Source organism: Myodes glareolus, chromosome 14, assembly GCF_982192425.1.
Source record: "Myodes glareolus chromosome 14, mMyoGla1.1, whole genome shotgun sequence".
In the NCBI taxonomy this organism is placed as follows: Eukaryota; Metazoa; Chordata; class Mammalia; order Rodentia; family Cricetidae; genus Myodes; species Myodes glareolus.
The window spans coordinates 1430187-1444409 of record NC_142039.1 but is presented as its reverse complement, the minus strand read 5'-3'; the positions used below and the strand labels follow the sequence as shown (position 1 = coordinate 1444409).

The 14223-nt window shown below is 39.3% G+C and overlaps 1 protein-coding gene across 4 annotated transcripts in view; it reads right to left on the bottom strand.

Annotated features, from left to right (window-relative positions):
- The window catches only part of Mkx (mohawk homeobox), a 66061-nt gene that overhangs the window by 38058 nt on the left and 13780 nt on the right, over nucleotides 1-14223 (bottom strand). Inside the window, exon 6 of one of the 4 annotated variants that reach the window (XM_085698910.2) lies at nucleotides 5798-6051. The exons of the other annotated variants lie outside the window; for them this stretch is intronic. Coding sequence (XP_085555036.2) covers nucleotides 5927-6051 — 125 coding nt within the window. The 3' untranslated portion in view covers nucleotides 5798-5926. Of the gene's footprint in view, nucleotides 1-5797; nucleotides 6052-14223 lie in introns of those variants that run through there. 4 annotated transcript variants of the gene reach the window in all.

Below are 14223 nucleotides of genomic sequence, written 5' to 3'. Positions count from 1 at the left end.
CTAAAGCTTCCAGATTTTCTTGTTTCCATCTCGTCTCATCATACATGTGCTGGCATTACAGACCTGATCTCCCACAGCCAGTAACTTCACCTCAACTCATCATACATGTGCTGGCATTACAGACGTGACCTCCCATAATCAGTGACATGCATTAATTCTATGATTGACACACCATGTCAGGCTTGCTCGGGACGAGCTTTCACAAGCACCCCCATTAGAGCACATAATATACTGCAGATTAGCAGTTCTCAAATATAACTGAGGGTACCTAAGTGGAATCAGGAGAGTCACCAGTTAAAGTTCACTCACCAAAAAAGTTCATGCCTTTTCTGCCTTCTTGACTCAATGAGGCTTAATGGGTCACCTGATCGCAAACATTCTTTAAACAAATCAGTAGACTTGTCGAAAAGGCAAGGAGGACTCTTAACGAAGGCTTTAAAACTACCGAGACATTCACATGGACTGTGCATTGTGGTAGAGCGTGTGCTTAGCTTGTGTGAAGGCCTGAGCTCAGTCAACAGACAGAAAAGGAAAGGGGGAGGCAGGAAGGGAAGGAGGATGGGGGAGAGAGATAAAAAATATTTTCAAGTAACTTCTGCTCTCTCAACTGCTATGAAAAATAAGTGATGCTCTCTGGTTGTCTTTGTCATTAAAACACATGAAGAAAACTAGTTCAATGGCTGAAAACTTTGTGATACTCACTCGGTTTCACTAGAGCTTGCTTGGCTCTATGATTTTGGAGTCTGGAAAGGGAGACGTCACAGCAGGGAACACATCATGGAACAAATTTGTTCACTTCATGGAGGAAAGGAACAAGAGAAAGAGAAGGAGAAGGGCCAACATCCCAAAAGACCCTTTCCAGGCAATCCCCTACTGGCCTAACTTCCTTCCCCTGTGCCTCATCTCTTAAAAGTCCCACAATTTCCCCTAGGCTGCTGAGGTTTGAGGGAAATTTAAGGTTCACACTGTAACAGAAGATAAAAAGATGATGACATTCTTGGAGAATAAAAATAAGATACTAAAATTAAAAACACCAACTTCAGTATAAAGCTGGATAATAAATGGGATGGGATTAAAGCCAAATCAGTAATTTGAAAGATAAAGTTATAAAACTGTTTGTGACAATCAGGAGAGAGATGGCTAGTGAATGAGGAAAAGCAGAGAAGCAATGACTTGCAGCTCAATTTTTCTCATTGACTCAAGGCCAAGGCCAACCCAACAGATCACAGCCCAAGGCCATCTCAATGGCTCACAAAACAATGTCATCTCATAGGCAAATTCTAACAAACTTTTACGACAAGAAGACCTAACATCATTTAAAAGTCTCCAAAATAAAAAAGGGCAAAATAGTTTCTAGTTCTTTCCACCTAATGAGTATAACTCTTTTACAAGAGCTTTAGTAAAAGAGTTATACTCATTAGGTGACATAAAATCATAGGCAAATCTCACTGGAGGTTTTTGATACAAAATCACTAACTGGAATGTTTATTAATAGAATGTACGCTGGATTCAGAAATATATTGAAATAATAATATATTATGAAGTGAAAAATTCCCCAAGAATTCAAGAACATTTAAATATAGGAATTTTTTTAAAATAACAACACAAATAGATTAAAAAAATAACTGGAGAATGATCTTAAAAACTGTAGAGATAACCCTCTGTAAATACAACATACATCACTGTAGGTGCCCTTACTAGCCATTCTAGGAATGGCTAAAGAATACCTTTATTCAATAATTTCCTTATTCTTGGTTTCTGATAATCTAAAACCTTCTTCAAGTATATACTTAATGGTAAAATATAAGAAAAATTACAGTTAATGTTTACTATGGTATTTTGTAGAACCACCAATATGGCACAATAAAAGGAGGAGAAGGGAGAGAAGAGGATACATACAAAATGATATCTGAACAAGACTTACAGGGTGTTTTGAAAATCTACTTGGCTATAAGAAAATTATACAAAGTGCAGTAGCTTTTCTATATATCAGTGTTAATTTACTATTATATCATATAACTGGCAAAAATTACATACAATGAAACAATTAAGAACACATAAAATATCTGGTAATTAACTTTATAAGAAATACGCAAATTACATGTAAAGGGTAAAACTGTATTGAATGTCATAAAAGTTGAACAGAATGAAAATTCCTTCTGGGAAGACTTGATATATTAAAGACAAAAATATTCCCCAAAGTAATAATGCTAATAGACTGATATTCAAAGTGATACCAAATTAATTTCTGCAAATTAATTTCTACTTTTCAATAGAACTTGCCAAATTTACTTAAAAGCTGGAAATTGAACTTCTCAAAACCTAGATGACAATATCTGGAGGAAAAATGAAAATGGACATATGCTGCTAAATGTCAAAAGGTCTATATGACCAAAGTTGGGAGGGTGGTCTGCTCTTATACAATGAATATATTAAGTCTGATCAAATGTAATAATATCTAGAAATAGGCACTCTACTAAAGTTGGTGTATAACGAAGGCAGCCTTTCCAGTCAGGAACTGTTGCTGCATTCAGTCAATCGTGTGGAGAAAAAAAACTACAAGTTAAATCCCAGGACTTGGGAGCAAAAGTCAGGAGGACCAAGAGTTCAAGGTTATTCTTGGTTTGGGATTACTTGAGACCCTATCTAAAAATATCTATAATAAAACCTATTTATTTATCTATAATAAAATCCCAGTAAATAAATAAATGAGTAAACACAGAAGTCAGGTCATTACCTCATGTAATTTACAAAAATAAATTCTAAGAATAGATTATAAACTGTGCTATACAATTTAAATATTTAAAATATTAGAGAAAGCAAAAGCAGTGGCTATAAACTTGGGCTAGATCCTTCTAAAATGACATATCACACAAACCCCACCATGATAGACACAACTGAGACCTCGGAGCCCCCTAAGCCCAATGTAGTCTAAGGGTGGGTAATGTGGTAGGCCTCTACCTGGTCGATTCTCTGAGCTGTGTTTCCTCAGTATGGGTAACGTGGTAGGCCTCTACCTGGTCAATTCTCTGAGCTCTGTATTTCCTCAGGGTGGGTAACTGGTACGCCTCTACCCAGTTATTTCTCTGAGCTGTGTTTCCTCAGGGTGGGTAACATGGTAGGCCTCTACCTGGTCGATTCTCAGAGTTCTGTGTTTCCTTCTCCCTGATGGTTCCCAAAGAGTCACAGATTTTTGGGGATGTGTCACTTACAGATTACATCATCATGTTCCTTCATTTCACAGCAAAAGGAACTTGGGCTGATAAAGGGACCTACCTCAGAACACAAACCCACAGCTAGCAGTTCTGGCTCAGCTGGACTTCTAGCCCAGGACCTGGCCTCTGCCTCTGCTCTGTCTGTGACCTCCCATTGCTTCATGTAAAGAAATGAGACTTTGGTATGGGAGAAAATCTGGGCCCAGCTCCCTACTGGAGTTGTTTTCCAAACTCCAGTAGGGGCTACAGGTGTTTTAACTACAATAAAAATATTGACTCGACTTAGAATGTGCCGATGGAGCCCCTCTTTGGGTCTTGTGCAAACAAGTTCAGGCCAAGCCTGTTCCCTGGGCTCCTGTTGCTCCTGGAATACTTTCCACTCATGTGTTTCCAGGTAGGGTAGGAATGGTCTTCTGAGTAGTTAAGATGTCATGAAATCACAACAATGAGCTTTGGTATTTTTTTCTCTAGTGCGAGGAAAGTTACTGTATGTACAAAAGAAACTTCAGAGCTTCAACTACAGTAATGGTGAAACAGTCCTCAAATACTTTTTAGCACAGTTAACCATTACTATTCCAGATGATTTTTTCTTTACATTTTCTAAGCAGAGTGTAAGTCTACTTTAAGAAAAATCTTCTGAAGGAGAAAGGACACAGGTTAGAGAAACTATGGTCTCCATGAGATGTGAAAACAAGCCAAACTGGAGCCATATTTCTTAAGATGTCTAAAATAAAGGAGGCAGGAGGCTCAACAAGTGAAAAAAGACCAGCTACCCTCCTGAGGCGGCGGTGACAGACACAGCAGCTCACAGGAGAACTATGGGTGGGAAGGAACCAGAACAGTGAGTGACCATGGAAAACAACAACATCCACAGGCTTGGCTTCAGATGCAACTCAAGAAGGCCATGTGGACCACAAGCAGCCACAACAGCACAGCTGTCAGTCCCACACTAGGCTGAGACACCACAGAAAGGGTCCTTGGCACCCAACAACTTCTGGCCCGGGATTTTACATTTAGAAATGCAGGACATAGTAACACTTAAGGAATTCTTTCTCTGGCCAGATAGCCATTCCTTTTTTTTTTTTTTTTGCCGTGAAGAAATATGACAAATGATTCTAAATTCCACATTGCCTTTTAATGCATCTGCTGTCTAAATCAGTGTGGAAACTGGAGGGACAGCCTCTGAATTCTGGCCCTTTGAAAAAGGGCACATTTCAGGGTCATAATGACAGTCTTGGCAGAACAGGGCATTCCTACTCCAAACAGCCCTACATACTGAGCCTTGTCCACCACCGCCTGAGTCTGGCTCGGCTGAAGGGACAATGCGTTCTTAGTGAGCAGGTGGTTGTGTGAAGTGTATGAGCAGTCTGTCCCTTGGAACACTCACTGGACAGACAGTTGTCTCCCACCACTTTCCAGTGGTTTAAAGGTTTCATTTTCATCCAAGTTCTGTGTGTTTTCAGTTTTCGCTTTACATTCCCAGTGTACTCCTGAATGAAAACTACTCAAAGGCAAAATTTACTCTATCACACACGTCTATACACACGTACACTTGCACACACACACACACACACACACACACACACACACACACACACACATTGTTTCCACCAGAGATGTTTATTTATGCTCCAAATGTCAGCAGTGAGGTAGTTTTTAATACTGTGTGCAGTCCAGCAGTTCTGGAAGATACTGGAGATCACCCAGGCTATAGGGCCAGTGTGTTAAGATGCTCCCTAGTGTCCTGAGCCAGTGAAGTTTAAACTTCATTCTGGTTATCTTAGACCCCGACCTTAGGAAGTGCTGATGGAGTGCTCTCAGTCTGGCTCTAGGAAGTACTCAGAAGGAATTCCTTCACAGAAGCTCAGGTGCCACGAACTGTTTGTCCTGCTGGACCAGCTCAGGATTCTCTTACCTGGCTGAGAAGTCTCAGGATTGCCTGAGGCAGAAGGGCAGTGCTCATGCTTACACCTGAGACTAAGCCTCATCTAATTGGGATGCTATTAGTACGGGAGCTGTTCCTGGTGGTGACTTCAGGCTCCCTTGCTGTAAAGGTAGACAGAAGATGGTACTGCTCACTTTCAAAAGCTAATATAATGTCCCATGTGCTCAACATCTGTTGCCACTACAAGCAAGAGTATGCATGTAGCCCACAGAGACTTCCAGCCACCACTGTTAATGACTGGTGATCGTCTACAAACCATTCCTTATTCTCTTTTATAACTGAAGCCAATCTGCAATTTCTAATGTGAACAAGAAAGAAACTGGACCTGCAAAAAGGCTCCATGAATAAAGCACTTGCCACTAATCTTGACAAGCTGAGTTTGAGCCCCAGAATGCACATAAACATGAAAAGTGAGAATCCAGTCTGCAGAACTGTCCTCTAACCTACACACACACACACACACACACACACACACACACACCTTCGAGTACACATGCACACTCCATTACACACAATAATAATATGTGATTTTTTTAAAAAAAATTTCAATGAAATTGATAGAAATGTACACACAACCATTTTAAGTTCTCAAAAGTTCAACACTAATGATTCAAGAATTCTTCATTAAACACCAATTAAGTACCTGGAATTACCCAAAGCAATTAGACTAAGCAATTCATGTCTAAAAAGCACCTTCTTTTTGTTCCTATGGTACACACAAAGCCATTTACTCATCATGAAGTAAGATATGGGATCTGAGAGTCCCTCAGGAAAGTCCATGGCCACCTGCCCCTTTAGTGAACCACACTGAGAGCAACAAAAACAAAGCTGCCAATGGGGAGGGCCGGTTCAGTACAAAACTGCTATTTAAACATGCTATCCTCCACCAACCTGCAAAAACAAGAAAAAAGTTCTGAGAAACAAACAAACAAATAAAAGCCCCAACTTCTTAGGATACACAAGTTTATTATCTTCCTTTTCTTCCTGAAAATTCATAGTTATCGACAATCTAATAAGTCATAGAAAACAAATACATGAGGCCTTAAAACTTCAAAGGACCAAAATATTTAGGGTTGGCAGAAAGTACATATTTACCCAGAATAAAACCTCTGTAAGAGCAACGCTACACAGAAAAATTTAGACAGAAAAATACCTGTTGAATTCTAGAAACAAAGTAGAGAAGCAGAAGTGGGGGAACTAATCAGAGGTTGTGGGGGGAGAGACAGACACAGATACAGAGACAGACAGACATGGGGAGACAGAGAGGGGGTAGAGTACACACATCCATGTTCATTAAACAGAAAAAATGTCTTATTTTCAGAAGCAGTAAACATTTTTTTACATCGTCTTCAGTCTTGGGCTACACAGAGGTGTCAATATTTCTTTTTCAGTCTCATCCGTGTTTAAGCACAAAACTAAACTTAGCATTAGTGAGGGGTTATTGGCTTATATTTATTATGCATGGAGAAAGGGGGAAAAGACACTTTTACACCAGGGTTTGAATTTGGCTCAAATTTTAATGACATTAAGGAACTCCAGGGAATGAAAAAGTCTCTTAATGGAAACACTGACACAGCCTTAAACACAGTAATGCGAATGGACAAGCACATCCGAAGAACTGCCCAGGAGGTGATTTGCCTCTGCGGCAAGTCTGAGCATCAGAAAACAGACATGGTGGATCTGCTGACATATGCCAGCAGAATAATCAGAACAGAATATCGAGAATGCCTTTACAGGATCAAAGCTTCCTGCTCATAAACATGTCTTCAGTAGGAAAACTGTTAATTCTTACACAGAAGAGAGGGGATATGTAAGGTGTCTGCTATTCTAAAGTGTAAGGTGGAGCGAGGAAGGAGCAGACCTGAGTCTTTATTACCCTTAGGAGGCATGAACTCTAACTACATCCTCAACTCCAAACAGTCATTCTTAAGAAGGCAAAACTTTGTCCTGGCTTCTTGCTAACTCCCAAAGAGACAGAAGAGTCCTGATGGATGGGTCTAAATCTCACTTTGTTTCTGAAGGCTCTCCTCCAAGACTATGCTCTCGGTGACAAACCCACCTGCTTGATGTTTCCTTCATTGATGGATTTTCTTCAGACTAGCTTATCTTCCCCACTTATTACCAATGAATTTCCTGGAAGTTCCTCTTTTACTTAAAATTGAATTTCTTTCATTTACAATCTCTTTTGAGCTTGATTTTATCTAAGTTTTGCCTGGTTTCAAAAATTTATATTTTATTATCTGTAACTTATTCAGGATCTTTTTCTTTCTCTTGGCGTGGTAATAAATAAAGACCACTTGTGCACATTTGAATGTCTGTCAAGATCTTAAGAGCAGTAACACTAAAACATTAAAACACCAATTCACTCACTTAAGAAATATTTATGTAACAAATATATTACTATTTGAAGTGCTAGGGAGTCTATGAAAACTCAATCAATACATCACCAATTTAGGGCCACTGAGAACTTGTAATGCGTGAAAGGCAATGGAAATCACTACCTAGTGGACAGACAGAATGTGCCTGCATTTCAAAATACACTTTGTGGAAGCAAGATGGCTCAACTGGTAAAAGTGCTTGAGTTTCACCCTTAGCGACCTTAGTTCAATCTCCAGGACCCACATAAAGGTAGAAGGAGAGAATCAAATTTCACTAAATTACTCTCTGGTCACCATATGTGTGTTTCCTACCATGTACATGAGTAGGTACATGTACATGAGTGTGTATGTATACACATGTACATGTATACATGTACATGAGTGTGTATGTGTGTATGTACACATACACACATACACACACACACGTATGTAAACACAGAGAAATGGTTTTGAAAAAGAATCAGTTTCTTGCATTCAGACAATTAGTAAATTAGTATTGCTGTCTGTCTTAAGTATTGCTATGTAATAAAGGACAGATATGTCTGGATCAAACCCATCTCTGACAAAATCTATGCATTCTCCAAGCTAAGATGTCACTTTGGGTTCACTGGCAAGTCATGTGGTTACTGAGGCTGGGAGTCTCAGATCTTCATTTTGGCTTTCTTACTACCAAAGAATGAGTCACTCAGGGAGCGAGTGACTGTCAGTCTCTGTTTTTCTATCCCTTGCTCCCTCCCTCCCTCCCTCCATCTCTCCTTCTCCAGCCTGTGCCTCTTTAAGTTCTTCACTGAGGGAGACACTTAGTGTAGCTTCATTCATATTTTTCAAGTGAATCTATAAATTCAAACATCACTTTGCTTGAAATTCCCCACATAAGCTCTGTGAGTGGGCTCGGCCATCACGGCCATTACTGAATGTTTACTGAGAACCTACAGATTGTCTAATGTTGTCATAATCTTACCCAATCCCCAGAATGTCTATAAATCTCATTTGAAATATTACTGCTTTAAAATTAGCGACTAGGAAAGTTCTGAATCTCAAAATCCCTCAAAAAACATTGATCTTTACCCAGAGAAGTTAGGGTGCAGTTAGGGTTGTGGCAAATCTGAGGGTTCTGAATAGAAAAGTTAGACTTTTTAAAGCACTGGGGGATGAGAGTGTGGCTTCGGGGCGGGACCATTGTCTCACTGTCAAAGGCCCTGTTTGATCCCAGCCTTAAGTAATGACTTACTGAAACTCTCCAAGAAGGCAGGAAACACAAGAAGAGTCCCCAAAACATCCTGAAAGCAGTGTTTAAAATTATGATGTCAGAAGAGCATATACCCCTGTATTTTTACATTTATACTTAAATTTCTGCTGTCTTGGAATTTCCATATTGACTACCTCCTTCCAAGATGGTGTTTGACCGGTAAAGTACAAGGCCAAAACCAACTGGGTAAACTTTTATATATCCTTCAAATGCCACTCGTTGAACCAGATATAGGTGGTCTCATTATTTTCTGCTGCAGTCTATCAACTGTTGTTGTCTTATTAGGAAAACATTGCTTTAAGTAATCCAACAAAGTTCAACAAGGAGCAGGCAAGTCAGAATATAAAAATAATAAATAAATAAATGATAGAACAAAAAATGCCTCCAGAGCAGAAATTCTGACCTAAAGATCTGAAGACAAATCTCACGAGCACACAAATCCACATGCACTGTCCTTCACAAAACCCTACCACTGCCTTTATAGCCATATGCTCTGGTACCGATCTTGAAGTTACTGCTACAGAAGAATTGATTCTCACCATTAAAAAAAATGTCTGCTAAAGCATCTTCTAAAAATCTTACCTCTGGGTCATTTATGCAAGTTTCATTAAGAAGTGGCTGGCCAAATCATGGGTTCCTGGTCTTCAAACCTTGAGGGAATGAGTCTATGCACAGGAGAACCTCAGACAGGATGGACTAAGTTCTGAAGAGCAGCTCCAAAGACTTGAAGCCAGGAGTGAGGTGATATCCCAGGTTTATCCAGTGGTTTTCTGGATTTAGCACACCTGGAGCTTACTACAGACATCAGTTTAAATTCTAACATACATGAGCATGTGGGAAATGAGAGAGAAAAGAACATCTTATCCCTCCAAGGGCCACCTTCAGCTAAGACAAAGACACTCAGACATGGCAGCTGGTCTTTGTCCTCCACCATCTTTTGTGCGTGTCTTCAGCAACTCCACTGCCTCTCATTTGGCTTTGATTCTGCAACAATGGCAGGCAGTCCAAATAGTTCCTATATCTTAAAGTGTTGGTCCCATGTACCAAAAATATGGTTCTTTTTGCTCACCATCAAAACTTACTCTTTACTGGGGACATTCATCTCAGTCAAGCATGGGAAAAGCTAAACATGATTAATTTACATCACACAGCAGTCCTAGAGGCCTGTATATTTTGTCTAGGACACGTGACTAATTAAGTCAGTTTAACAAGATGAACTTGAAATACTCAGCCTCTTGGGAGGTTACACTGATGAATTATATACTGACGGTGGGTTCAGAGAAATGTCTAAATGACCCAGTTACTTATAAAGAGGTTCATTTGCGATCTGTGAATATGTGCACAGACACATACAGACAGACATACACAGCCCTTGTTTTCCAGCCAAGTAGAAAGCAGAAATCCTTAAGTATTATTTCCAGGCTTTCCTGATATCCTCTAATCACCACACTTAGAAACTTCTTCCTCCCACGAGAGAGAAGAAAATTCAATAGATTTGGTTTTGAAGCAAAAGGCAGACTTAAATCCTCTAGGCAAGGCCCTAATAAGGACTTGTTTTTATAAGGTGGCATAGTTAGTTGCTTTTGTGGGAGAACATAAGGAAGAGAGAGGACAGAGGGATAAAGCCTCAGACCCACCTCAGCACCAGAGGCTTGGGTGTCAGTTTGTGACAAGAGACTCATTCCAGCAAGTATCTGAAAATGCCCATTCATTAGCCTAACAGGAGGAAAATGGTTTGCTGCTTTAACTCACAAGATCTTCCCATGGACATACTAAGTGACTGCTTGCCTGCAATGCCACTTTACTGTATTAAAAACATTGGGAATTCTGATCAGTTGTATTGGAAATGTCTCAGTGAATATTTATTGAGGATTTATTATGGCTTTGGCATAATGCCCAAGGCTTCAAAATACAGAGAAATAGTGTTTATGTAAAAACTAACAAAACACTCATGCATCGATGGCTTCTGTTTCATAACCCACAGACTATCTCCTCCCTCTGATGAATTAATAAGAAAGGACAAAGGCAGGTGCAGTGGTGCACACCTTTAATCTCAGCACTCAGAAGGCAGGCAGGCAGGCAGATTTCTGTGAGTTCTAGGCCACTCTGATCTACACAAAGAGCAAGAAATATAATTGCTTAGCATAGCCAATTGAACAAATCACACTTACAGTGTTCTTTTAAAATGGAGTTAATGCCTTTGTATACATCAATGAAGGGATCTGGAGTAGGCTCAGGAACCAAGGAAAGCCACAGTGCCGACTCAGAAAGCATTCAGAGTGCCCTGTGCTTCTGTTGACACACATAGAAACCTGGCTATGACAGTGTTATCTCTCAGTCCCCCTGAAGACAGCCATTTATTGTTTGGCCTGAAACTTAGCACAGTGCGTTTAGGCCGTTGGCCTCTCTCTCTTAATTTTCCAAGCTTGGACATTAAGGAAAAAAATCAAACTGTTCTTTTTAAGTTTACACACATGCATGAAAAAGTTTACATGTGTAGGTTGCTTTCTCACTGGCTGGATAACTGAAAAATGGGCTTTATTTCTACAGGGAGCCGGCAGATGAGTGGTACTCAGTATGCACCAAGTGCTCTCAGGATGGCCAAGAAAAACAAGCAGCTAATAAACTATCTAAGTCTGAAAATCATCAAGTGCAGGCACAGCCCCCTCCTGAGCGTGCGTTTCATCCCCTCTGAAAAGAGCGCATGTTCTCAAGAGTCAGCACAAGGGGCGTTTTACAGGCGATGGCCTTGTTTTCACTGGGTAGCATAAATGTGTTTATAAGGAACACCATTTTCTAAATAAACAGTTGCTACCTAATGCACCTCATTAATTGTAATTTTTCTTCCAAGAAATCTTTGCTATACCTCTCTATGTAAATTTTATGCCTAGTTGTATTCCATGCTTCTGTTGAACTGTAAAAAAAATCTCTCAACATGTTTTTTTTTTTTTTTAAAAAAAAGCTTTCTCTATTATCTGAATCTTGTCTGGGATTAGGATTACATCTACATTTTTAAGAAATGAAGAACTTCTTATAATTTTAAATGTTCCAGAAAATATATAAAACTGAAGACTTATTTACTCTAAGTTTGAAAAAACAAAAACAGTTCAATGGATTAATAAATTTATAATTTTGGGGCACTGGATTTACTGAAAACCTGAATTTCTCCTGAGTTATTGGTTACTTATAAAATTTTCTTACTTATGAATTTATCTTTTATTTTCAAGGCTAATATCAATCTATTGCATATACACAGTTGCAGATGTGTAGGGATGTTTGTGCATATATTTCCACATGTTGTATGTACTGTATCTATGTGCATATGTTTGCACATGTTGTATGTACTGTATCTATGTGCATATGTTTGCACATGTTGTATGTACTGTATCTATGTGCATATGTTAGCCCCAGGTTGACATTTGGAGTCTTCCTCAACCACTTGCCTCCTTGTCCACTGAGGATGGGCCTCTCGACTGAACCAGAGCCTGCTGGTCAAGTTGGTCTCACTAGTTGGCTTTCTCCGGAGAGCCTCTGGCTTCCTTTCAAGTGCTGGGATTACAGACTTTCATGAGGGGCTGGTGATCTCAACTGTGGTCCTGAGGCCTGCTGCTTGTGTGACAGATGCTTTAGCCACAGAGCCATTCCCCAGTCCCTTCATGATAATTTAAAAAAGTCTTCTTGATAACTATACATTTGTCTATAAACCTAGTTTGTCATCTCCAATGTTAATTTGTGACTATTTTTGTTTATTTATTATTGCTTTCAAACTTTTGGTTAATTTATTTTATGACTTTCATTTTACCCCCATTTTCCTTTTGTTTTTCTTTTAAACACCTGCATTTGGAATTTCTTAATTTATTTTTCTTTCTCTGAAAACATTTCTAAAACTCGAAATTAACTCCAATCTCTACTCAGATAATAATACAGATTTTCTTTGTTTTCATTATTGGATAAATGGCTTTTTATTTTCAACTTTTTATTTTTAACTTTACCCAATCCTTCCTTCTGAGGCTGTCTTTATATTGTGTGTGTTTGGAATTACTTTATGATGTGGAAGATAGAGATGCAAACTGAAAAATGTCAACTCATTTCTTTAAGGATGTCCTGACACTTCTGGAATGATAACACTGTTCACATCTGTAGATAATTGAGGAGATTTCAGGCTAACCCCTCTGAAGGCTGCACTTGGTGTTCTAATGTGGATTTCTTCCTAATGCTCTACTGTTGCCATGGCAGGCTCTTCATGTAGAAGTTATGCAGAAATGTGTGGTCCCCAAGGCAGGGCCAAGTGTATCATCACTACTCAGTAAATGACAGGGGTGTGGGCTAACTACTCAGTAAGAATTAAACAAATATCATTACTTCAAAGAGAGGTGCTCAATAGTCAGAGAAGAGCCTGTCGTATATAAGCCATATCATTATCAGGGGAGCTGATGGGTAAGTAGCACCTCCAGACCCCATCTTCTCTTTGTGCCATCACATGCTTGCTGATCTCTAAGAAGACTTCTTAGGTCATTCACTTCAGCCACAGGTTTCACCATCTACTCTTTCTCACTTGGTCCTTGTTGTACAACATAACTTGAAAAATGAGTTTCATCCCAGGATAGCCAAACCAATTCTGTACAATAAAGGAACTTCTGGAGGCATCACAACCCCTGACTTCAAACTCTACTACAGAAAAAACAGCCTGGTTTTCAGCATAAAAACAGACAAGAGGACTAATGGAACCAAATCGAAGACCCAAATATCAATCCACATATCTACGAACACCTGATTTTTGATAAAGAAGCAAAAAATATAAAATGGAAAAAAGACAATAAGAGCAACAATGAATAAATGGGACCTCCTGAAACTCAGAAGCTTCTGTAAAGCAAAGGACATGGTCAACGAGACAAAATGGTAGCCTACAAACTGGGAAAAGATCTTCACCAACCCCATATTGGACAGAGGTCTGATTTCCAAAATATACAAAGAACTCAAGAAATTGATCATCAAAAGAACAAATAATCCAATAAAAAATGGGGTACATGCATAAACAGAGAAATCTAAAATGGCTGAAAAACACTTAAGGAAATGCTCAACATCCTTAGCCACCAGAGAAATGCAAATCAAAAGTACTCTGAGATTCCATCTTACACCTGTATGAAAGGCCAAGATCAAAAACACTGATGACAACTTATGATGGAGAGGATATGGGGTAAAGGGAACACTCCTTCATTGCTGGTGGGAGTGCAAACTGGTACAGATCCTTTGGAAATTAGTATGGCAATTTCTCAGAAAATTAGTTAACAATCTACCTCAAGACCCAGCAATATCACTTTGGGATATATACCCAAAGTATGCTCAACCATATCACAAGGACATGTGCTCAACTGTGTTCATAGCAGCATTATTTTGTCATAGCCAGAACCTGGAAACAACCTAAATGCCCCTTGA